At 47.1% G+C, this 26,455-nt stretch overlaps 1 protein-coding gene across 2 annotated transcripts in view; it reads left to right on the top strand.

Annotated features, from left to right (window-relative positions):
• LMF1 (lipase maturation factor 1) overlaps positions 1-26,455 on the top strand; it is a 148,958-nt gene that overhangs the window by 77,756 nt on the left and 44,747 nt on the right. For both annotated transcript variants that reach the window (XM_074552638.1, XM_074552639.1), the window contains one exon: positions 20,233-20,400. In XM_074552638.1, coding sequence (XP_074408739.1) covers positions 20,233-20,400 — 168 coding nt within the window. The remainder of the gene's footprint in view (positions 1-20,232; positions 20,401-26,455) is intronic.

Here is a 26,455-nt window from a genome sequence, read left to right as displayed (position 1 = left end):
GAATTCCTGCCTGTCATTCAAACAAAAATAATCTGGCCTTTAAAAGTCCCTCCCAGCCCAAACCATTCCTGGATTCTCTGATTTCAGCTGAAATAAGAATGTAAATGGCACAGGGTGCCCAGAGCATCCATGGGCATGTCCCGGAGCAGTGGGACAGTGGAAGTGTCCCTGCCACGGCTGGGGTGGCACTGGATGGGATTTAAGGATGATATTTAACCTTGAGGGTAAATCCCAGATATCCATCTGCCCCTGGGTGAGGCAGCCTTGCCTCTGCTCTGCCCAAACCCAGCCCCAGATGTTCCTGCAGAGGGAAATCACCTCCAGGACAGCCTGGCCGTGTGCTCTGGGCATCCTTGCATTTGTCACCTTGGCCTGGGCAGGTTTTTGGGGGTTGCTCAGTGTTTTCCCTCTGCTCTGGGCCTGTGCTGTTTGTTTCTGTTGGAATCATCCCCAATTTGTTCTCCCTAAGCAATGGCTCTTGTCTGCAGAGGCTTTAAGGCAGTGGATGCCTCTGGCTTGGCTCTGTAAATCAATGAATAATCCACTTCCAAATGGGTGAATAAATAAATGAATGATCCACCTCAAATAAATAAATGATCTACGTCCAAATGAATAAATAGATAAATAAATAATCCTCTTCCAAATGGATGGATAAATAAATAGATAAATAAATAATCCGCTTCCAAATGGATGGATAAATAAATAGATAAATAAATAATCCACTTCCAAATGAATGGATAACTAACTAAATAAATAAATAATCCACCTCCAAATAAATAAATAAATAAATAAATGACCCACTTCCAAATAAATAAATAAATGAATAATCCACTTCCAAATGGATAAATACATAAAGCATCCACTTCAAAACAAACAAATAAATAAATAAATAATCTGCTTCCAAATAAATAAATAAATGAACAATCCACTTCCAAATGAATGGATAGATAAATAAATAAATTAATAATCCACTTGTAAATAAATAAATAATCCACTTCCAAATGAATGGATAGATAAATAAATACATTAATAATCCACTTCTAAATAAATAAATAAATAATCCACTTCCAAATGAATAAATAAATAAATGAATAATCCATTTCCAAATGAATGGATAGATAAATAAATTAATTAATAATCCGCTTGTAAATAAATAAATAAATAATCCACTTCCAAATGAATGGATAGATAAATAAATAAATAAATAATCCACTTCCAAATGAATAAATAAATAAATGAATAATCCACTTCCAAATGGATAAATAAATAAATGAATGTGCACGAAGTCATCCTGATGTAGGGGAAAATGTGATTTATCACCTGTATGAGTCAGTGGTAATTTGTGATTGGTGTTTTCTGCCAGAAATCACGGAATGGTTTGAGTTGGAGGGGAATTTAGGGATCATCCAGTGCTGGGCAGGGACACCTTCCACTGTCCCAGGGTGCTCCAAGCCTGGGACACTCCAGGGATCCAGGGCAGCCCCATCTGCTCTGGGGATTTGTGCCAGGGATGAATTCCTCCCTGATATCCCACCCATCCCTGGCCTAGCCCAGCCCAGCCCCACTCCCCACTTGTATTTTAATTTTATTTTTATATCCCCGTGCTCCCAACAAAACAATCTCCTGTCCCCCCAGTGCTTGGAGCCATTGGGAAGCAGATTAAAAGTTTTCATCAGCTCTTCCTAATAGAGGCAGATAAAGCAGGCTAATGGTCATGTGTTGAGTTATTGAAGGGAATTCAGGTACTACAAAATCACCTTTAACCCTCGGCTTCCTCAGACCTCCTGGCTCGCCATTGTTTGCAGGGGTGTAAAAAACCAGAGTCCAGTTCATAAATTATTATGGAGTTCCAGTGCCCTTAATGCAGGACAGCTTTGGCAGTGTTTCATTTTGGGCTGGGAGCTCGTTCTGGGCCCTGCACACCATAAAGCTCCAGCGTTCCCAGGGTTAACCCTTCCCCTGCTGGCTGGCAGGGAATGATCAGTGTTTGTACGCTGTTTTACTCATGGCAGTGATCCCTGAGGAATTCTCTCTCTTTTTGGGAGTTCCTGGGTAAAACATAGCAGGAAGGTTTTGTTTAAAAAAAATGTAAAAATCATCCAAGTTGTCGCTTTTTAGAATTCAGTGTTCACTGTGATGATTTTTGAGGATTTCAGCCTAAAATTTATGGTTTAAAGTTTTCCACTACTGATATTAAAAAAGGCATTTTGGTGCAATGGGACAGGATCATTGTGGGGTGTTTTCTATTGATCACAAACCAGTAGAATCCATGCTCTGGGCACTTCCTCTCCACTGACCATGGCAACTTCTCCTGAATTCCTTGCAGCAATTCCTCCTCCCCTTCATCAGCTGCTGTTTTCCACGTGAGCTGTGGTTTTAGGGTGAAGTTCAGAATTGCTGTTGGGCAAAGCAAAGAGGAGTTCTCTGCCTTTGACTTTGCTCTCTAGCAGCCCCTCATGTCAGCATTCCCAATGTTCCTTGGTTTTGGGAAAAAATTACTGTTCCATCAGCTCTGGATGGCATTCCTGAGATCTGCACTTCAGGTCCCAGTTCTTAAATCCCATTAAAATTATCCCTCTCCATGGTTTTCTGCCCTGGCTCCTCCATCCAGGGAGAAGCCACAGACTCTCCTGCCCATCCAACCCCAAGGGGCTTCCCAAATTTGTCATTTTGTTCTGTATTTATCTTGGTTTAGGGTAAATTTGGGAGAAAAGGCCAAATTTGGGAATGTTGTTATTAACACGAAGCAATGATCAGCCCATAACTATTTTTTCCCTAAATATAGGAGGAAATTGCTGGCTGTGCTGAACTAAACATGTTTTAGTGGCCAGTTCTGTTCAGGAGTTTTATTTCCTGGTGTGTTAATTTTATTTTAATTAATGCATGGACTTGGAAATAAGTTAATCACTAATAGAGAGGTTCTAGCAGGGGTTGGGGTGCACTTTGTGTGGGAGAGAAGCTGCTTTTTGGAATATTTTATGGAGGGCACAAAATCTCTGAGGTGTTTTACGTGGCAAGCTGAAGATGGAATTTAATCCCAACAAAACAGCTGAGGGGTTATCCAGGGAGAGTTTGTGTCTGCACAAAAACCCAAATTTCCTACGAATTGAGTGCTGTTGCTCCCCAAAATCACTGAATCCCAGAATCCAAGCTCATCAATCCAGCCTTTGGAGCCTGGAGCATCACCTTGTCACCGAGCAGGGCACTGAGTGCCACGTGCAGTGATTTCCTGAAGGGTGAGCCCGTGGCTATATTTGGGCTGACTGGTTTTTTATGGAATTGTTGGATCCTGAGGGCTTTACTTTTCCCTGCTGCGTTTCTGGAGCACTCAGGCTGTGGGACATCTCCCACTGTGGCTTCCAGGAGGGGTTGGACCCAGGGACTGCTTGGACGTGCTGGTTGTGACTGGAATAAATCCCATTTCCCTCAATCAGAACTTTCCAAAATCCCATGTGCTGGGAGACTCGGTGAAAATTCAAGTTTCAGGGGTAAAAAAAGGTAAATCTCTTATAGAAATCTCTATATACATTTTTTTTCTGTTCCCACCAACTGTCTCCTTCTCAGCACTGAGTTAGAAGTGCTTTAAACCCTGGCTATTCCCAGTATCCTTTGGGATAATGTCTGGAGTTGGAGCTTCTGGTCCCATCCAGTAACAAAGAGAGGGAGGTTGATTGTAAAGGAAATGTGAAATGATTTGTAGTAGAAATGGTGTGAAATGTCCTTATGAGAGGACAGTGGAGGTGGTGAATCAAGATATGGAGACACTCCTCTTCAAATTTCTGATTTCATGTTGGGTTTTAGGCCCTTCATTTTTTTCTCCTTCCCTCCCATAACTCTTTCTGATCTCTCCCTTCCTTGCAGTTTTCACAGTTCTCACAAAGCTGTGTCCCAGACATGGGCAAGCTGCTGTTCATCCAAAGCCACCGGGATCCTTTGTGCGCAGACCCATTTGGGATGAGCAGGGAGCTCGGAGCTCTGTCCCAGCCAGGCTGCCACCGTCGGGATAATCCATAAATTATCACCAAAACCCATAGCCCAGCTCCACGCTGACCCCAAATCTGAACCATTCAAACCATGGACGGGCAGGGATGCACACGGGGGTGGCCTCATCCCTCGCTGCTCCCTGGGTCCCTCGCGGCCGGCGGCGCTCGCTCCGTTCCGCCCTGCCTTTCAGCTGGAGAGGCAGCCCCGACTGCATTTAATAACCACTCCTTCAGCACACAGAGGTGCAGAAAGTAATTTGTCCCCTTGCCAAGGAGCAGGAAGAATGGGCATTTTGTTCCTGGTGATTTTACCTGGCTGGCTGCTGCAGGGAGAGCAGGACTTTGTGCTACCGTTGCCCCGCACGCTGTGTTGATTTATTGAAATTGGAGCCCGCGGGTGCAGTCCTGAGGTACCTCCTGACATGGAATTTCTAGGAGAAATATACAATTGGCTTGGTTATTATTTTTTCCCTCCTCCCTCTGCTTGGGCGTCTTTCCAGCTTTTGCACTAAGGAACAAGATTTTAAATTAGCCTTGAATTTTAACACGGTGCAGCTTGGCCTTGCTATTCCCAGGGTTTTACTATGAAGGGTCTGACGTTGTGTCCTGGTTTCATCTCCATCACCTGCCCTGAAATGCAGAGTTTCTTCTATTTTCTTTATTTTTAAAAATTTTTTAATTATTTTTTTGTTTTTAATTTTTATTTTTAGAGGAAGGAATTGAAGTGAGGCTGTGGGTCATTGTCCTGGTTTAAATGTCATCATCCCCCTTCCCTTTGTGCCTGCAGAGAGGTTGTGGAATCTCCCTCACTGGAGATATTCTGGGCATAATCCTGTGCTGTGGGATGACCTTGCTTGAGAAGGGAGGTGGGAGAATATTCCCAATGTGGGCCCTTCCAGCCTGAGCCCTCCAGGGATTCTGTGACTTTCCAGGTGTTCACATCCAGGTAATCATCTTGGGAGGGGAGCTCCCAATGGAGCCAGAAAAAGTGATGATAAAACCACACGGAAGGGATGGCTGGAGATGTGGTGCTGTGTATCCATGTCCAGGATCTGTAAAAAGAGTCAATTCCCTGATAGCAACTCCAGTTAATTCATTTCTTCTCTAGCAGTGTTAAAATATGAGTAGAAATCCTTCTCTTAATAATACTGCCAGCATTTATCTATTTTTATCACGTTTGCTTTTAGAGTAGAAAAATTCAGAATTAGTATTTTATGCTGATACTTCCAGAGGTTTTTTTTTGCATCTCTTTATTGGACATTCAGTTTGCTTGTCCTCCTGTTTGGATTTATTTCCTGGGCAGGTTTTAGGAAGAAGCTCTCCCTGGGTGAGAACTCTGCAAACCCAGTGGGGTTATGTTGGAAGCAAGCCTGGAATCTCCTCACAGATTCCCACCAAATGGAGTTGGGATTTGAGCATCAGTTTTCCATGTGCTTCACCATTAACAGGTTTCTGTTAATTATTGTCCCTTATAGTTATTAGCAGCATCTTTGATGGTCCAGTTCAAGCACTTCCACAGGGCTTCTCCATGGAAAACAGAGCTGATCCAGGAAAACCCTGGGATGCTGTGGGAGCAGCCCTGTGCCACCAGATCAGGCTGGGCACGGCCACATTGATCACCTTGGCGTGATTTTGGCAGATTTTGGGAGCAGAAATAGGGCCGGGAGCCGTGGCAGCTCAGCCCAGCCCCTGCAAGCCCTCCTGCCCCCTTCCCTCGGATCCGCCGGGTAATGCCGTGCAGCTGCACTGACAGAATGTGATTGCTCATCAGTTTGCTTGATGACTTAATCTGGGGCTGATTAGCATCTTGGAGCCCGTCCAGGAGATCAGAAATGATGCACAGTTCTGCTGCAGGCCCTGGGTTATTGCGCGTTTGAGCCTGGCCCAGCTCTGGAGCAGCAGCAGGGGCTCGCCTGATTGCTCTGCACAGGGTTGGGGTTGGGGAGGGGGCAGTGCCAAGGCCAGGCTCCTGTCAGGGAGCTGGGCTGGCCTGGCTTTGTGTCCCAAGCACAGGTCAGCCCGCCAGGCAGGGATGTGGAGCATCCTTTAGCACTCAGAGCTCTGGTCTGGTTGATCAGGTGCTGAGCAGTCACAGCTTGGACTCGATAATCTTGGAGGGCCTTTCCAATTAATTCAATTATTTTGTGATCACCCCTAGTAGTGTATTGTGCGCTTGGAGTAATGATAAATCCATAAAAATCCTTTCCTTCCCCTAAAAACTGCTTCCTTAAACAAGGGAGGACATTCCCTGATGCTCCTGGTGCTCTCAGATCATCACCCCGAGACGTTTTGCTGCCGGGGGAGTTTGGGAAGCAGCAGATGGGACAAGGGCCAGGATATGGGATGATGTGGGAAGGCTGAGCTGTGGAATCAGCCAGCTCCTGCTCAGCAAGGGTTAAACGTGGAGCAGGGACTGCTGGAAGAGTTCAGTTGTTTCACATTAGGCCGGGCAGCCCTGGCTGCCTTCCGTGCTCGGGGAGCCGGGGGCCGAGTCCCCAGCGCTAAATCTGCGTAACCGATGCCGTACAACTGGCACCAGCCTTGACCACAAGTGGCCGTTAAAATAAACATCCCCGGGCTTAACTGACAGGCAGCAGCGAGCAGAAACAGCCCAGCATGATGGGGAATATTAAACACCCAGCCAGAACCGAATTTCGGCAGCAAACCCCCCCCCAAACCCGCCCCGGCATCGCCCCGGCCCCGCAGCATCAATGGGAGCAGTGTTTGGGACCTGCTCCCAGGGGTGTGGGAGGTGGGAGAAGTCCAGCCCAAAACACAGCCTGGGTAAACACAGGGCATGAGCCCCAGGGTGGCACCAGGACTGAGAAATGCAGCCCAAAAGCTGTGCCAGGAAACGCAGGGTGCGAGACTCGCAGCAACAGCGGCACCGAGAAATCCAGCCCCAAACATATCCCAGGAAAACAAGGCACAAACCAGCCCTGTGACAGCGCTGGGATGGAGAAATACAGCCCCAAATATATCCCAGGTAAACTGAGGACATGAGTCCCATGGCAGCACCGGGATGAAGAAATCCAGCCCAAAACTGATCCTGGGTAAAGACAAGGCACAAACCCCACAGTGACATTGGGACTGAGAAATCCAGCCCCAAATATATCCCAGAAAAATACAAAGCACAACCCCAGGGTGGCACCAGGACCAAGAAATCCAGCCCAAAACACATCCCAGGTAAACAGAGGACGTGAACCCCACAGCAGCACTGGAATGAAGAAATCCAGCCCAAAACTGATCCCAGGTAAAGACAAGGCATCAGCCCTATTATTGCAGCAGCAGGATGGAGAAACCCAGCCCCAAACCTGTCCCAGGATAACACAGGGCAGGAGCCCCATGGCAGCACCAGGATGGGCTGGCACAGAGGATGTGCCAGGATGTGGCTGGCACAGATGGAGCTGCCATCCCTCGGGCACTGAGCTGCTCCAGGATCTTGTCTGGCATTAGGAAAGGAGGTAAAAGGCTTTATGAAAAATGAGCTGCTTGCCTTAGATTGGCAGATTTATTTATAACGGTGATTTGTGAGCGCTCCAAGTTGGGACAAGAGTGAGGGCATTATTATGTCCACGGGGATAGGGGAGCGACACATTTATTGGGTGGAATTTATCTGCCTGGAGAATTTCTTGATTTCTTTTTATAAGAAAAGCACAGAAACAAGCAACACTTACAAAACAAGCGATTACACAAGGGCAGAACTTGCCAGAGCTCGAGGCAAGAGGATTTGGACATTGGTGCTGCTGGGAGAGGCTTCTTCCCTCCTGGATAGCAGCACAACTCCCTGCTCTGGCACGTGCTGCTTGAAATCCGTCACGTTTTTGTGTCAGAAGGGAAACCACTGGAGTTATTAAGGGTGCGCTGGAGAACTTCCCTGAAATTGTGTCCTTTAAAATGTAGTTAATTATTGGTTCTACCCAAGGAAGGCCTTGAGCGGGATGAGGATATTTCTAACAAGCGCGGTTTTGTGTGCAGGAGTCCAAAGATGCCCAAGCCTGTTTCCTAACATTAGTAGGATTTGAAGTTCTATATCATTGTGTGTATTATGTCCTGGCGTATTGTTGTATTTTTGTAAGAAGTCACTAATTTAACCTCTTAATTGTTTAAAAGAGAGTTGTTGGAATGATGGCCACAGCAGGAGAGGCAGTGCCTGTGTCACTGCTGGAGAGGTGCAGCTCGTGGAATCACACAATCACTTGAGTTTGGGTTGGGAAGGATCTTAAAACCCATCCAGTTCCACCCCCAACACCTTCCACTATCCCAGGTTGCTCCAAGCCCCATCCACCCTGGCCTTGGGCACTGCAGGGATCAGAGACAGCCAGAGCTTCTCTGGGCACTCTGTGCCAGGGCCTGCCCACCCTCATAGGGAAGAATTTCTCCCTAATGCCTAATTTAATTCCCCCTTCTTTCAGTTTGAAGCTGTTCCCCCCTGTCCTGCCACTCCAGGCCCTCATTCTTTGCTGAGGAGGAGCAGAATTGGCTGCTGGATTCACCCAACAGAGTTTGGGGATCAGCTCCTCATGGCCAAGAGTTTTCTTGTGTCTTGTTTTGCTTGTCCTAAATTCTTCCTGGCTGCATCCTTTGTTACTCAGGAGAAAGCCTAAAACAGAAACAAACTCTCCCAAGCTTTTGGTTCCACCTTTGGGACAGCAACCTGGATTTTCCTCTTGTCTTATTCTTATCCCATCCTGCTCTAGAAACGCTCTTGGTTGGATGGGAGGTTCAGAGAAGGATCTGGCACGATGGTTCCTGTGGAGCCAGCTCTGGATTTAAAACCCTGTGGATGTGACACATGGGGACATGGATTAATGGTGGCCATTGCTGGTCTCAGAGGTGCCTAAAGCTGGCTGATTGTGCAGTTCTGTGCTGGGTGTGCTCTGTCTCCTGGGCAGTGGCAGAGTTAAACGAGTTCCCCCTCCCGCCGCCGGCGCTGGCTTTGGCTCAGAGCGCGGTGGCGTTCCAGTTCGGAGAATTCCAGTGACCAACCAGGTAGTCGGCTCCTCATGGCACAATTTACCCTTTGTGAGCACATTTTATGAAAGCTCTCACTGTTTGTCTCGAGTTGTGGAGGGGGGAAAAAAAAAACCCAACCCGACTGTAAACGTCCAGGCCGCGGAGCGGCCTAATCCAAACACAGGCACGAGCCGGGGCTCCGTGTGTTCCTTGGCCTGGTGCTGAGCTCGTGTTTATGAGCACACACCAAAAAAAAGCCCTCTGAAGGAGTCTGGGCCTGGGTTTAGCACTGGGCATTTTAAAGGGGAAAAAAAATGAGGGAATGAGGGGCTGTGGAGGAGCGGCCATGGGGTGGTTTTGGGGTTGTGAGGGGAAGGGTAAAGCTCTGGGTCCTCTGAGTGAAGCCATTGGAAAGATGTTCAGGAAGATGTTCAGAAGGATGTTCAGGAAGATGTTCTTCCACTCTCTAAAGCCGTAGGTTTGCCCTTCAAGGCACCAGAGCGTGCAAGGAACTCTGTGGAAAAAGTTGGAAAATCCTTGGAAAATGTTGTAGTAAAACAGCCCAGGTGACCTTGCTGAGGTGGGACTGGCCAGGGGGATGAGCAGGAGCATGGTCAGGGGATGCTGGAGGTGCCCAGGGCAATGGGCTGTGCCAGCCAGTCTGCTCCTGGTGGAGTTCAGAGCACAGAAGATGCTGCTGGCCTGGGGTGAGCCACGTTCCTTGGGAAGAAATGCTGACATCCTTCCCTTTGGAACGTTTCCCACTTGGGCGCAACAAGGGGTTAATGTTGGAATTGTCAATCTCTGTCCCCTCATTCCACTCCATGGGGGAGCTCTGGGTCCTGCTGTGATGCTCAAGGCTTCTTGTGATGTCCTGGCTCTGTTTTTCTCCCTTTCCACTGCTCATTCCCATCACTTTCCTGTTCCTTGATTTATCAGTGGGGCCTGGTGGGAGCTGGCAAATCCCTCACCGTGCTCATGAACCCAAGCAAAACCTCTGGCCTGCAGGAGAAAACACCAACTGAACCCCAAATAATGAGTATTAAAGGAAAATGTAAAATGGCAGAGGGCACATGGAGTAAGCAGAGGTATTTTCTGGCTGTCTGGTCGAAGGTTTGGTATCATTTTTCTCCAGGATTACAGGGGCTTTCACCTCATAAATTTGGGCCTGTTTGAGGTCGTTAATCTTTCTTTACATGTTGCCTTGCAATTTTAGAGCTTTGCCACCATCTGGGATCACATTTTAAATGGAGTTTCCACTCACTACGTCCCCTTTTCATGGAATTATTTATATATGGAGAAATGCATAATAAATACATCAGCTCTGGGTTGTTTTTAAACATTTTCAGGGCTTACCTTGTGTGGAAAAACTTGTCTTCTCTAATAGAGAGTCATAACAGTGACCAATTAAAGGATCACATTTGCAATATGCTCTTAAATGGCAATTTAAAATATTGGTGAGTGATCCGTGGGGAAAGGGAGCTCCAGGCCAGGGACCTGAGTTGGAAAATCCTGGAGTGTGAGACAGAACAGCACCATCTGATGGAAACAGCAAACCTGGAGAGGGATTTCAGCTCCCCCCTTGCCTTTGGGACAGAACCTTCTTGTGTTTCCCGTAAATCTTGGTTTTTCTTCACTATATGATGGTGTTGGGTCAAATGTTCATCCTGGAGGTTCTTCCCAGTCTCTGATTCTTATGGATGGACCTTCCACTCCCTAAAATTGCCCCATCTTTGCTGCGTTTGACAGACCCCAAAGGACCCACAGCTGGTTCCACCAGCTCCTGCTGGCCCCACCAGAGCCCAAATGTCTGCCCCAGGCCCCGCCAGCTATTTGAACGGGTTTTTGAACAAATAAATAGCCTCAGCAGCTCAGTGGTTCCTTGTGTAATTTTAGCTCAGGACCTCTCCAAGAATGTCCAGAATAAATAGGTGAATCTGCAATCCGTCCCCAATTAAGTGGATATTCCGGGAGCAGCTCGGAGCGCGTTACGGAGGAGCAGTGTCAATAAACAGGGATGCTGTGGGCCCTGGAAATGTGGGCTCTGTTCCTGGAGGGGCAAGGCTCAGACCAGGAGCTGGGTGCAGGCTGGAAAAGCAAACAGAAAGGAGCCTTCTGCCCCCACCCAGGTGGTTGGGATTCCAGCCCCCACCTTTCAGGGTCCCCCAGATCCTCCTGGGGTGATTCACCCTGACCAGGAATGGAGGTTTCACCTCCACCCGCGACTTTACAGCGTTGTCAACAGGAAAACAACAAATTCCCCTGGATATTTTACAGTGCTGAGGCATGAAATTGCAGAGCAGAATCTTCTCCCCAAGCCCCCTTTCCCCTCTGGCAGCTGCAGCCACCATTCCCTCAGAAACCCAGCCTCCAGACGTGAAGCACTGCTGGGATTTTTGAGGCTTTTAACTTTTCCTTGGCTCGGGCGGGAGGAGCGGGGACCTGCTGGAGCTCTGAAAAACCCCCGAGCACGGGCTGGCTGGGGAAAGGAGTTAAAAATGAACCAGCAGATTTTTATATATATAAAAAGTAAAAATATATGTTCTCCATCTGAAGTTTATTTAGGTCCTTTGGGAGAGTGGCGCGGCACCACGTCTCTACTAAATTGCCAACATTTTATGGCCGTGCTGGCACCGTGTCAAACACACATCTCCTTGGCTTGCTCTGCTGTCTTAAACAGGCAGATTCCAGTCTGTTTTTCTATGGACTGAATATTCCTATTGACTGGGCGAGGAGAGCTCTGCCCAGCAAGAACCTACAGGCAACTTCTCTTTTTATTACTTTATCGAGCCTTGATTATTTTGATATTGCGCTGCTGAAGAGCCGACCCCTTGTGACCCACTGGATGTCAGAGCAGTGTTCATTTCAAGCCAGATCCAGCTTTTTCTTTCTTTTTTTTTTTTTCCTTTCCCTTCTGATTTTATTTGGATTGGGATCTTATTAATAACTGGAAAGTTTTGAAGGGGCTATTTTTAACCGCTTAGCTGTCGGGAGTATTTCAGTAGCGTGGACGTGGAGCTTTGAGTGTACAGATAAATACAGCACAAGGTGCTGCTGGGTTTAAACCCAGCCTGAGCAGTTCCCCGCGCCATTTCCTTCCCAACATGAGAATCCTTGTGCAAAATCCCTCTGCTGCTCATCACTCAAGGTCTCTGCTCCAGTGGAGCCTTTCCATGGTGAGGAAGCTCCGGGATCTCCCCCCTGCTCCAAGCAGGGTGGTTTTTAGGAATCCTTGCTTGCTGCAGAGCCCGAGACAGGCTGACTGGAGGCAGGACCCTCATCTGCCCACACTTCCCAGCAGCTGGGAGTGACCTCCCTGCTCTCCTCTCCTCTCTCTGCCTCCTGGCACGGGGCTGGGGAGACGTTCCCACCGGCCCTGCGAGCGTGGAGCTTTGATCTGCAGATGCCTGAGGAGCCAGGTCAGCATCTGAGGCAGGATGGACTGGCAGGGAGCAGCCTGTTGGACCACACTGATCCAATTAGGCTCCACGACGGAGAATCCTTTTTATTTTTTGGTCCAAAGCACAAGAGAAGCGAGGGCTGTTGCTTTGAAGCCGAGGAGATGAGTTCATGCCTGAGTGCCGAGCTTTGCAGTTCATCTGGATCTTCCACAGCTCTCCAGAAAGCATTTAATAAAGCTCTCAGGCTGCTTTTCCAGGGCACTGCTGCTCCTCACGCTCGGCTGGCTGTGCCAAAGGCTTTCCCTCTCTGCTGGCTGTGGGAGCCCGCAGAGCTGCTCCTGATGTGTTCACTGCACCTCGGTGGGGTCAGCGGGGAGGATGGTCCATCATCCCATAGGACAAGGAATGGCTTCAGACTGCCAGGGGAAGGGTTGGGTGGGATACTGGGGAGGAATTGTTCCCTGTGGGGATGGTGGGACACTGGCACAGGGTGCCCAGGGCTGCCCCTGGATCCCTGGAAATGCCCAAGGCCAGGCTTGGATCAGCCTGGGACAGTGGAAAGTGTCCCTGCCCATGGCAGGGGGTGGCACTGGATGAGATTTCAGATCCCTTCCAGCCCAGCTCATTCTGGAATTCTGCTTCTTTTGACCAAACAGTTGTTTCTTTCTCATTATTTATTCCTATTTGCTGTTATTCTCTTTCCTTCTGTTTTTCAGGCTTTCTCTGCCATGAAGTGCACTTGGTTGGATTTGTTGATCTTAGAGGCCTTTCCCAACCTAAACCATTCCATGATCCCTTGATTCCTTTTCTCCACACTCTCCTGCTCAGCTCTTTGCATGGCAGCAGTGCTGTGAGCCCAGGAGAGAATCCCAGGCAGGTTTGGGTTGGAAGGACCTTACAGCCCATCCCATCCCATCCCATCCCATCTCATCCCATCCCATCCCATCCCATCCCATCCCATCCCATCCCATCCCATCCCATGAGCAGGGACACCTTCCCCTGTCCCCGTCTGCCCAGTCCCAGCCCTGTCTGAGCACTGGGTTGTTTGAGGACAATGTGGGATTTGTTTCCCTGTAGGAGAGCCTGGAGCTTTCCCCAGGCTGGGCTGGGCTCTCCAAGGCCGGGATTAAATCCTCCCTTGGAGTTTCTGGGAAGGGGCTGGGAGGAGGGACCATGGGCACTCACAGCCCCCAAGAAGAGCCTTCACTCCTCTGGATAATGGCCTTCTGTTGGCTTTTAGTGGGGTGCAGTTTAGTAAATTAGGAGTCTTCAGGTACTTAGCACTTTAATGGTTCTCACTAAGAACATAATTAAACCATAGACCCCGTAGGGAGAAAAAAACCAGTTTATTGTGCGTATTTTTAGACTGTGTTACCAGCCCTCATAAAAGCTGCTCGATCCAGGGCAGGGAACAGGCCCGAGCTGGCGACCCAGAATTCCTGCAGCAGCACTCACACCTTACAAATCTGCCCTGTGAATTACAGGATTCATTTTCCTGCTCCCATTTCCAAAGGCGTTTGCAGCAGCCGTGCTGACACACAAAGCCAGCATTTGCTAATTGTTTTTTTTATCATTTAAAAGCATTTTCAGTCTCACAGAGGTGCCCAGAAAAGGGGCTGCTCCAAGCCCAGGGCTCTGCTCCCTCTCTGTGTGCATCCACCTTGGGATTGCTGGGTTCCATCTGCCCTGGAGCTGCAATTCCCATGGCTGTGTGTCAGGAAAGCACAGGTCTGGGTGCAGGAGAACTCCCAGCTGCTCCTAGGATAAAGAGATGGAGAGGGAATTTTCATCAGGGTGATGGGACATGGGGGAATGGTTTCAAACTGAAAAAGAGCGGGTTTATGATGGAAGATGGAATAAGGTGGAATATTGGGATAAAATCCTTTCCTGGGAGGGTGGGAGGCCCTGGCACAGGGTGCTCAGAGCAGCTGTGGCTGCCCCTGGATCCCTGGCAGTGCCCAAGGCCAGCCTGGATGCAGCCCGGGATTGTGGAAGGGGATGGAAATTAAACAATTCTCCAGGTCCTTTCCAGGTCAAACCATTCTGGGGTTCCATAATTTCCTCACAGCACAGCCACAAAGCAAAGTGCAAAGCTCCAAATCCCAGGAACAAGAGAGCCTGGAAAGCTTTTCCCTCCTCTCTGACACCAACACCGCTGGGATGTCCCCATGGGATTAGCATTTCTCTGGAACACCAGGTGTGGGGCAAATTCCCTCTCCAAAGGAAGATTTCTCCAGTTGCGGGATTTCTTATTAACATATCAGAATTTGGGGTTGTTCCCTTTGAAAAATTTGCCGTTTTCTTGTCCTGGATGGAAAAATCTCCCAGTGTCAAAAAAATGTCAGGCTGACAAAAGAAGGGTTCTTTCCCCAGCTGTGGGTGCCTCGGTGGGCTCGGGCACAAAACAAATCCAGGAAGTTTTTCCAGGATCCCAACTCCTGGTGATTCCCAGGCTGCCTCCTGTCGGATCTCAAGATCTCAGTCCTGAGGTGCCACCGAGACCACCTTGGGGGGCTCGGGAGTCCTGGAATGTTCCAGAAGTGTCTGGTGGCTGGACTTTGACCCTACACAGGAGACGACACCTGTATGAGGACAGGAGGGTTTCACCGGGGTGAATGGTGAAGGGATTGGTTAATTAGAGGGTGAGACACAGGGTTTAGGATTTCTGTACAGGGGGGTTTAGAGAAGTAAGATGGAGGAATTGGGGTGTGTCCTGCCCTCCTTCTTCTTCCTCTTCTCCTCCATCTTCTTTGGCCACGGTGGCACCTTTGGATTGGTTATTACTGAGAGTGCACCCAGTTATAAGAATAAATGGTATTGGGGAAAAATGATAAATATTGTACACGTAACAATGGGTATAAAGATAGGTGACTGTCCGGAGGACAGCACAGTGTGCTCATGGCTGGCTGCTGAGCAGAGCTCTGTCGGGCTGAAAGAACATCTTTTAGATAAACAATTAATAAACATAAAAACCGAAAGAAGAACTGAAGCCTCTTCTCGTCCTTCGATACGCGGGCTGCCCCAAGGCCACTCCGGGCCTTTCCAGGCCCCTCAAACAGCCGAGATAACCGGACAGCCTCCCTGCCCCATCCCGAGGAACTCGGCTCCCTTCCTGGGGAACCTGTGCTGTGCAGCATCTGGAAGGCATTGCAGGAACACACACACACACACACACACACATCTCCTCCCCCAGCAGCTTTTAAAGGATTTCTGGGACGTGTGAATGAATCACTGTGCTGTCACTGGGCTGTGCTTGATCCTCAAATCCCACACTGGGTTGGGCTGGAAAGGAGCTGAAAGCTCATTCCCATCCCAGCCCTGCTGTGCCAGGGACGCCTTCACTGTGCCAGGGTGCCACAAAGCCCATCCAGGGGCAATGCCAGGGCTCCAGGGGCTGCCCCAGCTGCTCTGGGAATCTGGGGCCTCCACACCCTCACACCCTCCAGCCTGGCCTGGAACTGCCACTGCAGTGGGATTTGAGGCTGGAATTTTCTCTTCCTGCCCTTAAACAATTTGGGATGGCAAAATGTCCAGTCCCAGCTCAAACAATAAGTGGGAAGAATGCACATTAATGTATTAATTACAATTATAAGTGGGTGTGACACCGGTAACCCTGCCTGGTCTCCCTGGTCCTCATCCATGAGTGCCAAACATTCCAACGTGTTGGATCGGTGCCTCAGCTGGGCCAGGGTTGGCTAAAGCACTTAAAAATAATAATAATGATAATAACAACAACACGTCATTATTATTATTATTATTATTATTATTATTATTATTATTATTATTATTATTATTATTATTATTATTATTATTATTGTTGTTGTTGTTGTTGTTGTTGTTGTTATTGTTATTGTTATTGTTATTGTTATTGTTATTGTTATTATTAATAATAATATTTACAATTTCTAATTATAAGAAATAATTAATAATGATCATTACTATTGCAATAATGACAGTAATAATAAATTGGGGTAACGTGATACTAATTGTGGGGATGATGATAATAATAAGTTTATAATTGTGATTATAATAATAAATTAATAATATTACAAGAAGAATGATAACAATAAGAATAATGATGATGACGATGATTATGATGATAATAATTTTTAATAATAATAGTTATTATTATTTAATATCTCTAACTAAAATAATGATCATTTTTATTGTGGTAATAATTATAATAATCATAAATTGTGGTATTATTATTATTATTATTATTATTATTATTATTATTATTATTATTATTATTATTATTATTATTAACAATAACAATAACAACAACAACAACAACAACAACAACAATAACAATAATATTTACAATTGCTAATTATAAGAAATAATTAATAATGATCATTACTATTGCAATAATGACAGTAATAATAAATTGGGGTAACGTGATACTAATTGTGGCAATTATGACAGCAATAAGGTTATAATTGTGATTATAATCATAAATTGAAAATATATAATAATAACAATAAGAATAATGCAGATGAAAATAATAAAAATAGTATTTATTACTATTTAAATTTATTATTTGAATAAATAATTAATTATTATCATTATTATGGTAATAATGATGATAATAAATTGTGGTAATGTGATGCTAATTGTGGTGATAATAATAAGTTTATAATTGTGATTATAATAATAAATTAATAATATTATAAGAAGAATGATAACAATAAGACTAATTCGGATAAAAAATAATTATTACTATTTAATATTATTATAATAAATAATTAATAATGAAAATTATTTTTGTGGCAATAATGATGATAACAATAAATTGTGGTAATGTGATACTAATTGTGGGGATGATGATAATAATAAGTTTATAATTGTGATTATAATAATAAATTAATAATATTACAAGAAGAATGATAACAATAAGAATAATGATGATGACGATGATTATGATGATAATAATAATATTAATAATAATAGTTATTATTCTTTAATATCTCTAACTAAAATAATGATCATTATTATTGTGGTAATAATTATAATAATAATAATAAATTGCGGTAATATTGTACTAATTGTGGTGATGATGATGACGATAATAATAATAATAATAATAATGATAATAATAATAATAATAACAATAAGAATAATGATGATGATGATGATTATAATGATAACAATAATAATAATAATATTATTATTTAATATCTCTAACTAAAATAATGATCATTATTATTGTGGTAATAATTATAATAATAATAATAAATTGCGGTAATATGATACTAATTGTGGTGATGATGATGATAATAATAATAATAACAATAAGAATAATGATGATGACGATGATTACTATGATAATAATAATATTAATAATAATAGTTATTATTCTTTAATATCTCCAACTAAAATAATGATCATTATTATTGTGGTAATAATTATAATAATAATAATAAATTGTGGTAATATGGTACTAATTGTGGTGATGATGATGATGATAATAATAATAATAACAAGAATAAGAATAATGATGATGACGATGATTATGATGATAATAATATTAATAATAATAGTTATTATTCTTTAATATCTCTAACTAAAATGATCATTATTATTGTGGTAATAATTATAATAATAATAATAAATTGTGGTAATATGATACTAATTGTGGTGATGATGATGATGATGATAATAATAATAATAAGAAGAAGAAGAAGAAGAAGAAGAATGATGATGACGATGATTATGATGATATAATAGTTATTATTATTTAATATCTCTAACTAAAATAATGATCATTATTATTGTGGTAAAAATTATAATAATAATAAATTGCTGTAATATGATAGTAATTGTGGTGATGATGATGATGATGATGATAATACTAATAATAATAATAATAATGACGATGATTATGATGATAATAATAATATTAATAATAATAGTTATTACTCTTTAATATCTCTAACTAAAATAATGATCGTTATTATTGTGGTAATAATTATAATAATATATACCATATATACCATATATTTACCATAATAAATTGTGGTAATATGATACTATTTGTCGTGATGATGATGACAATAATAATAATAATAATAATAATAATAATAATAATAATTTTAAACAGCCAAGGACCAACCTGCCTGTTTGGAAGGCTCAAACCATTTCCCAGCAATCTGGGATCAGAACAATCCCTTTGGGATCCTCTCTCTGGAGGAGCCCGGCAGGGATGGAGTGGGAGCAGCTCCTGGTGGAGGGGAGGGACCCTGGGGACCCCTGGGGCCGCCCTGACCCCCCTGGGGCTGCCCTGACCCCCCCTGGGCTGCCCTGACCCCCCCCGGGCTGCCCTGACCCCCCCGGGCTGCCCTGACCCCCCTGGGGCCGCCCTGACCCCCCTGGGGCTGCCCTGACCCCCCTGGGGCTGCCCTGACCCCCCTGGGGCTGCCCTGACCCCCTGGGGCTGCCCTGACCCCCCCGGGGCTGCCCTGACCCCCTGGGGCTGCCCTGACCCCCCCGGGGCTGCCCTGACCCCCTGGGGCTGCCCTGACCCCCTGGGGCTGCCCTGACCCCCCTGGGGCTGCCCTGACCCCCCCGGGGCTGCCCTGACCCCCCTGGGGCTGCCCTGACCCCCTGGGGCTGCCCTGACCCCCCTGGGGCTGCCCTGACCCCCCCGGGGCTGCCCTGACCCCCCTGGGGCTGCCCTGACCCCCTGGGGCTGCCCTGACCCCCTGGGGCTGCCCTGACCCCCCCGTTTGGCCGGAGAGGCCCTGGCAGAGCTCCCTGACCCCGGCCCAGCTCCATCCGGGCAGGAAGGATGCGGTCTCCTGTCCTCAGGGGCCTCCAGCCCAGGCCGGGCTTTATTAATCCCAGCTTTGCTAATAAGGAATTACAATAGTTGTGGGATTTGGCAGCGGGAGCGCGCTTGGCTGCCATGCAATCCTGCAGGATTTGCCCCTGTTTTGTTTGTATTTTGGATTTAACTACAAATAATTTAAAGATGTGTTGTGTCTCCTTCAATTATCATTTGTGTTTTCGACCTCTCTCTTTTGTTGTTGTTGTTGTTGTTGAAGTTTTAAAACAATACCAGGGAGTTTGAGCCTGTCAGACATGTTAAGATAAATTCTCATTTATTTTTTGCTCCAGTTGTGGGGCAGGGTTAGGGTTAGGGTTAGGGAACTTTTTAAAGTTGGAACTTTAGGGGTTTGGATTTCTTAGGGTGGCTTTTATTAACATATCAGAATTTGGGGTTGTTGCCTTTGAAAAATTTGCTATTTTCTTGTCCTGGACAGAAAAATCTCTCAGTGTCAAAAAATTTCAGGCTGACAAAAGAATAATATTGTCCCAAGGCCAGTATGTAAATACCTTAACCAGTAGAGCATGTTTAGAGGAATTACACTTTCCTCTCCCCAATTACCATCTTGGAAAGCAGCTCCACCAGCACATTTATTTGAATTTTAAACATTTTGAAAGCAGATCTCCGAGGTTTTGAAATCTGGTTTCCATTCCTGGCTCTGTTTGACCCAAGGCCTGACCCCGAGCAAATCTCAGGCTCAGTTTCTGGATCTGCTCTGAGGATCCTCACTCGCTCTAACATCCCTCAGTGCTGATCTAAGTGTAAGATTTCAGTGTTGAATAATAGTGGACCTAATTTTAGATGGGGTTCGGTTGTGATGACAAAAGGGAAAATTAAAAAACTTGTTTTTTAAGAGATGAATTTGTTTAAAGACGTGTGGAATGAAGTCATTTTGTCTGCAATGAAACAAGTTCCCAGAGGTGCAGGATGGCAAATTTGGGGAGAGAAACAAGAAATAAGGCCAGAACTTTGTAGCACCACTTCATACCAAGATTTGGAGAGGATTAACTCCTTTTTTCCTCTGATTTTGGAGGGGATTAACTCCTTCTTTCTTCTGCCATTGCAGACCCAGCCGGTGCCCAACCCCATCTCGTACTTCATGCACCGCTCGCCCTGGTGGTTCCACCGCTTCGAGACCTTGGTCAACCACTTCATCGAGCTGCTGGTGCCCTTCTTGCTGCTGCTGGGCAGGAGGATGGCCATCCTGCACGGGCTGCTGCAGATCCTCTTCCAGGTGAGCTGCTCCTCATTCCTGCCCTTGAGGTTTTGCCTTTTACATTTTTCAGGTTCCGCGCTGCTTTAGGCTGTAATTCTGAGATTCGTGTTATGGTGCCTCGTGGTTTAGCTTTTGTATTTTTCAGGTCCTCTGCTGCTCTTTAGGGTTTAATTCTGAGATTCGTGTTATGGGGCCTCAGGTTTTGGTTTTTATATTTTTCACATTCTGTGCTGATTTAGTGTGTGGGTCCGGCTTGACATCAGGGATGCTGAGCTCTGTGCACAGAGCAGGGAGACAAAACAACTCCTGCTCCAGCTGGGCACCAAGGACAAATGATCCAAATCTCAGGCCCAAGAGCACAAACACCGTGGGCTGGAGGGAGAAAAATAAGCAGGGTGGAACTGCATAACCTAAAGCTGGAATTGGACAATGAACTCCAATATGCAAATGGAGCAGAACTTACAAAAGTGAGAGACCCCACGACTGGGCATCCATTTTTGTGACTATTTTGGGTTCATCTTGGGTGCAGCCCTGGCTCTGCAAGGTGGATCCACTGAGGCCTCCTAATAAATCCCTGCTTTATTCTTTAGCTCAGCCCAGCCTCTGTTCTGGCTGAGCCTCCCCAAGGCATCATCCTGAGGGTCCCCTCCTCTCCTGGGCTTCCCCGCCCCTCCCAGCAGGAGCTGCCTCAGGGGGCAGGGTGGCATTCAGGCTCCAGGAATGAGGATGATTCCCAGCCAGGAATTCCTGGGTGTTTCCCACTGCTGGAGCTTTGGTTTCTGTGTGGCAGAGTGTGGGATCTCAGCACCTCAGGACTGAGGTGTCACCGAGAGCACCCTTGGGGCCTCGGGAGTCCTGGAATGTTCCAGAAGTGTCTGGTGGCTGGACTTTGACCCTACACGGGAGACGACACCTGTATGAGGACAGGAGGGTTTCACCGGGGTGAATGGTGAAGGGATTGGTTAATTAGAGGGTGAGACACAGGGTTTAGGATTTCTGTACAGGGGGGTTTAGAGAAGTAAGATGGAGGAATTGGGGCGTGTCCTGTCCTTCTTCTTCTTCTTCTTCTCCTCCATCTTCTGTGGTGATGGTGGCACTTTTGGATTGGTCATTACTAAAAGTGCACCCGACAATAAGAATAAATGGTATTGGGGAAAAATGATAAATATTGTACACGTAACCATGGGTATAAAGATAGGTGACTGTCCGGAGGGCAGCACAGTGTGCTCATGGCTGGCTGCTGAGCAGAGCTCTGTCGGGCCGAGAGAAAATCTTTTAGATAAACAATTAATAAACATAAAAACCGAAAGAAGAACTGAAGCCTCTTCTCGTCCTTCGATACGCGGGCTGCCCCAAGGCCACCCCGGGCCTTTCCAGGCCCTTCAAACAGCCGAAAACAGGACAGCAGAGGAATGGCAGCCCAGGATCAGTGCAAAGCCCTGTGGGGAATCCTTGTGATTCCCCCCAAAAGTTAATTTTTATAGACATCTGTCCATCTCTGAAGGGATTCTTCTTTCTGTGTTTATCATTTGAGGATTGTTCTTTATCTCTGGAAAGGGTTGAGCTGCTCTCCACCAGATTGATTGTGCCGAGGTTTAAAATGAAAATAATTCCTTGGAAATTTAATGGATTAATGTTCCAGTTGATTTTTTGGGTGTTTTTTTTTTTTTTTTTTGTACCTCTGCAAAACCCAGAGGACAGAAGCTGCTGCACAAATACTTCCCTAGATCCCATCTGATTCCTCCCCTGTCTGTCCTGGCAGCATTCAAAGAGCTCATGAAACTCCATTTCCAGCCCTTGCTGCCCTGCCTTTGTTCAGCATCATCTCAGCAGCATGAAATTCATACTCAGGGGCTGTTACTGCTTCCTGTGAGTTCATGTGATGATTAAACTGGAGAACAGCTCATAAAGGCCCCTGGTAAACCACAAAAATGCTGCTCAGGTTTTAAAGGTCTGACAGAAACCCCGGCGGGTTTGTGCCCTCCCGGCTCCTTCTGCTGCCCAAACCCTTCCTGTTGTGTCTGGTGCCACTGAATGTCACCTTTTACCTTTTTTAGGGGCAGTTTGGTTGGGTTGGGATGGATTTGGGCTCATGGAGGGAGAGGGAATTCCTGGGGTGTCACTCCAGAGGTGCCAGCTGTGATTGTGGCACCTCTGAGCTTTTTTGGAGGATTTTATTCAGCCCAACCCTAAAAAAACTCCACAGACAAAGCAAAACCTACCTTTTTTTATGGTTAGGATGAAGGAGGGCAGGGTTAGATTAGAGATCAGGGATAAATTCATCCCTGTGAGGGTGACAGGGTGCCCAGAGCACCCTGGATCCCTGGCAGTGTCCCAGACAGGGGTTGGGACAAGGTGATCTTTAAGGGGTTGGAACAAGGTGATTTTTAAAGGGGTTGGAACAAGGTGATCTTTAGGAAGTTTGGAACAAGGTGATTTTAAGGGGGTTGGAACAAGGTGATCTTTAAGGGGTTGGAACAGGGTGATCTTTAAGGGGTTGGAACAAGGTGATCTCTAAGGGGTTGGAACAAGGTGATCCTTAAGGGATTGGAACAAGGTGATTTTAGGGGTTGGAACAGGGTGATTTTAAGGAGGTTTGGAACAAGGTGATTTTAAGGGGGTTGGAACAGGGTGATCCTTACGGTCCCTCCCAGCCCAACCCATCCCATGCCCAATGCTCCCCTCGGGGTTGCTCCATCCCTGTCACTCCCAGCAGGAACCTGCAGGGCCCCTAACGAGGAGCAGGGCCCTGGGGGGGCTGGGGCACCTCAGACAGAGCCGAGCCCACCCCATAAATGTCCTAATGACAGCCAGGCAGGGCAGGCATCAAGCCCCTTTAATTGGCCCTTTATTGATAGCTGGCAATTACTGCCTTGTTTGGATCACGAGGGGAGTCTGAGCAGGCAGAAAGGGTCCCAGTGTCAGAGGCAGCTCTGGTGCCTTTACAGCATTTCAACAAAAACCTGTTTATTTAATATTTACTGCCCTTTTTCTTCATTCAGAATGACTTTTATTGACAATCCTTGTGCTCTGCAAAGGAAGCAATAAAGTTTAATGTTGATATACCACTTAATTCTGCTTTTCAAGATTTGAATTGACATTACAGACAAGTTTTATTGGACATTTTATAATTGTTATTGGAGTCATGGTGGCGAGCTTGAGTTGAGTGTATTTTTCCAGATTCCAACTGGCCTGGAGAATATTGCTTTGTCAGGAACCCAAAAAACGTTGGGCTTTAAAAGAGGAAAGTGGGGTTTTTTTCCAAGTGTGAACTTATTCTTCTTGCCTGCTTCACGTTTGTAAGGAAAAAAGCTTAGAGAGGGTGGAAACATCAGAGAGGAGGCGCTCAGCAGCCTGAGCATGGATTGTGTGTCCACCAGGGCATTCCTGTGGGGTTGGGATTCCAGCCTGGAGTTATCCCAAGGGAGCTGGAAGCTCCACCTTGTTCCCATCCTGGACGTGCACAGTCGGTTCAATTCCTGTTGGGGTTTGTGTTTGGTGGGATTTGGGGTGGGATTTTGGGATTTAGGGTGGCTTTGATGGACACCACAGTGCTGCCAGCACCTCATTTCCCTCCTGGAAGGGCCACAGGGAGCCTTGGGATGAGCCCATTCCCAGCAGATCCATGCAGGGCTCGGTGCTGCTGCTGCTGCTCCTGGCCAGGAATGGTCCCTCCTGCTGTGCTTTCCTGCCCCTCAGCCCTGGGGCTTTTGCCACGTTCCCTTTGCCAAACCCCACCATTCCCATGGAGCTCCTGGGCACTGCTGCCAGCTGTGTCTGCCAGGAATGAATTATCCCTGGGAGTGTTCAGAAAACGGGGATGTGACACTTCAGGACATGGTTAATGATGAATGTGGTGGTTGATGGGTGGATTTGATGATGCTAAAGAGCTTTTTCAGCCTTAACAATTCCGTGATTGGGTGGTGTTTGTAGCTGAGGTGGGGTGTGGGCTGAGAAATGCACACCTGGATCTGAAACACCCCGATATTCAGGAGAAATCAAATTGAAAACACAGCTGTCATTACCTGGAGGGGAGCAAAAGATATCTTGGAGGGTCTTGGAGACCCCAGGTGAGGTTTGGACTTTTATTCCTGGTTCTGTAGATGCACCAGGGCAGAGCCTGCCCATTCCCTGAGGAGTCTGTGGGGTGTGGGAGGTTGGAAGGGCTGTTGGGGAAGGCAAATCCTTCAGCTTGGTGGGGATTTCAGTGCTCCCTGGAGCTGCCTCCTCCAAAACCTTGGATCTCCCTCCTCAAACCTGGATCTCCCTCCTCAAACCCTGGATCTTCTCAAACCCTGGAACTGCCTCCTCCAAAACTCTGTATCTGCCTCCTCAAACCTTGGATCTGCCTCTTCAAACCCTGGATCTGCCTCCTCAGATCCTGGATCTGCCTCCCCAAATCCTGGATTTGCCTCTTCAAAACCCCAGTCTGCCTCCTCAAACTCTGGATCTCCTTTCTCCAACCCTGAATCTCCTCCAACCCTCGATCTGCTTCTTCAAACCCTGGATCTGCCTCCTCAAATCTTGGATCTCCCTCCTCAAACCCTCGATTTCCCTCCTCAGACCCTGAATCTCCCTCCTCAAACCCTGGATCTGCCTCCCCCAGCCCTGGATCCGTGTGTTTTTCACGCTGTCCAACTCCCAGCTCACACCAAACGTATTTCTTGGCTCCTTGGAAGGGCAGGCAGTAAAATCACACAGCTTGGCAGAGGAGCTGATGAGGGGAAGCGAGAGGGAAGCCAGAAAAAGAGGCAGGAAAAAGCCACCTTGCCCCTCAGAGCTGGCAGTGGGGCTGGGCAGGGGCCAGGGTGGATTTGGCAGTGCCAGGTGGGGAAGGAGCTTCAGGATCAGAAAGGTGAATTCCATAAATGAATGAATAGCATGGAAAGTGCAGAGTGGTGCTGTTGGAAAGGCAGGGGCACTGCTTGATTCCCAGTCAGAGCCAGAAGGGCCCAGTCAGGGGAGTTGGGAACGTGGGGAGGGTTTGAAGCTTTCAGGTCCCTTTGGATGTGATGGATCTGTGCAGGCTGGGTCCCTGCCTGGCCCCTGGGGGCTCCTGGCGTGTCCCCCAGCATGGGGGTCACACTGCAGGGTCCTGCATGGGCTCAGCCCATGGTCCCACACCAGGACAGAGCTCCTGGAGGGGCTGGGGAACGTCTCCAGATCCTGGAGGGGCTGGGGAACGTCTGCAGATCCTGGAGGGGCTGGGCTGAGGAACATCTCCAGATCCTGGAGGGGCTGGGCTGAGGAACATCTCCACATCCTGAGGAGGATGGTGGAGGCTCTCCCTGCTCCCACCGAGGCAGTCCTGGGGTGGCTTTCAGCAGGAGCCATCCAGAGCACAGGGTGACAATGCCAGGGGTACAGGGGGGACAGTGCCAGGGACAGAGAGCTGACAATGCCAGGGGCAGAGAGGTGACAATGTCAGGGGCAGAGAGGTGACAATGTCAGAGGCAGAGAGGTGACAATGTCAGGGGCACAGGGATGGTAGTGCCAGGGGTACAGGGCTAACAATGCCAGGAGCAGAGGGGTGACAATTCCAGAGCACAGAGGTGACAATGCCAAGGGCAGAGAGGTGACAATGCCAGGAGCACAGGGGTGACAGTGCCAGGGGCACAGGGGTGACAGTGCCAGGGGTACAGGGATGGCAATACCGGGGCACAGGGGTGACAATGACAGGGGCAGAGGGGTAAAAATTCCAGAAGCACAGGGGTGACAGTGACAGCGGAACATGGGTTACAATGCAGGAGCACAGGGGTGACAGTACAGGAGCACAGAGGTGACAATGACAGGAGCAGAGGGGTGACAATTCCAGAGCACAGGGATGGCAGTGCCAGGAGCAGAGAGGTGACAGTGCCAGGAGCACAGGGGGTGACAATGCCAGGAGCACAGGGATGGCAGTGGGGTGGCAGTGCCAGGAGCACAGGGATGGCAGTGCCAGGAGCACAGAGATGGCAGTGGGGTGACAATGCCAGGAGCACAGGGATGGCAGTAGGGTGGCAGTGCCAGGGGCACAGGGATGACAGTGGGGTGGCAGTGCCAGGAGCACAGGGATGGCAGTGGGGTGGCAGTG

The sequence above is a fragment of the Zonotrichia albicollis genome, chromosome 16 (assembly GCF_047830755.1).
Source record: "Zonotrichia albicollis isolate bZonAlb1 chromosome 16, bZonAlb1.hap1, whole genome shotgun sequence".
NCBI classification, from domain to species: domain Eukaryota; kingdom Metazoa; phylum Chordata; class Aves; order Passeriformes; family Passerellidae; genus Zonotrichia; species Zonotrichia albicollis.
This window is presented reverse-complemented; position numbering and strand designations above follow the sequence as displayed.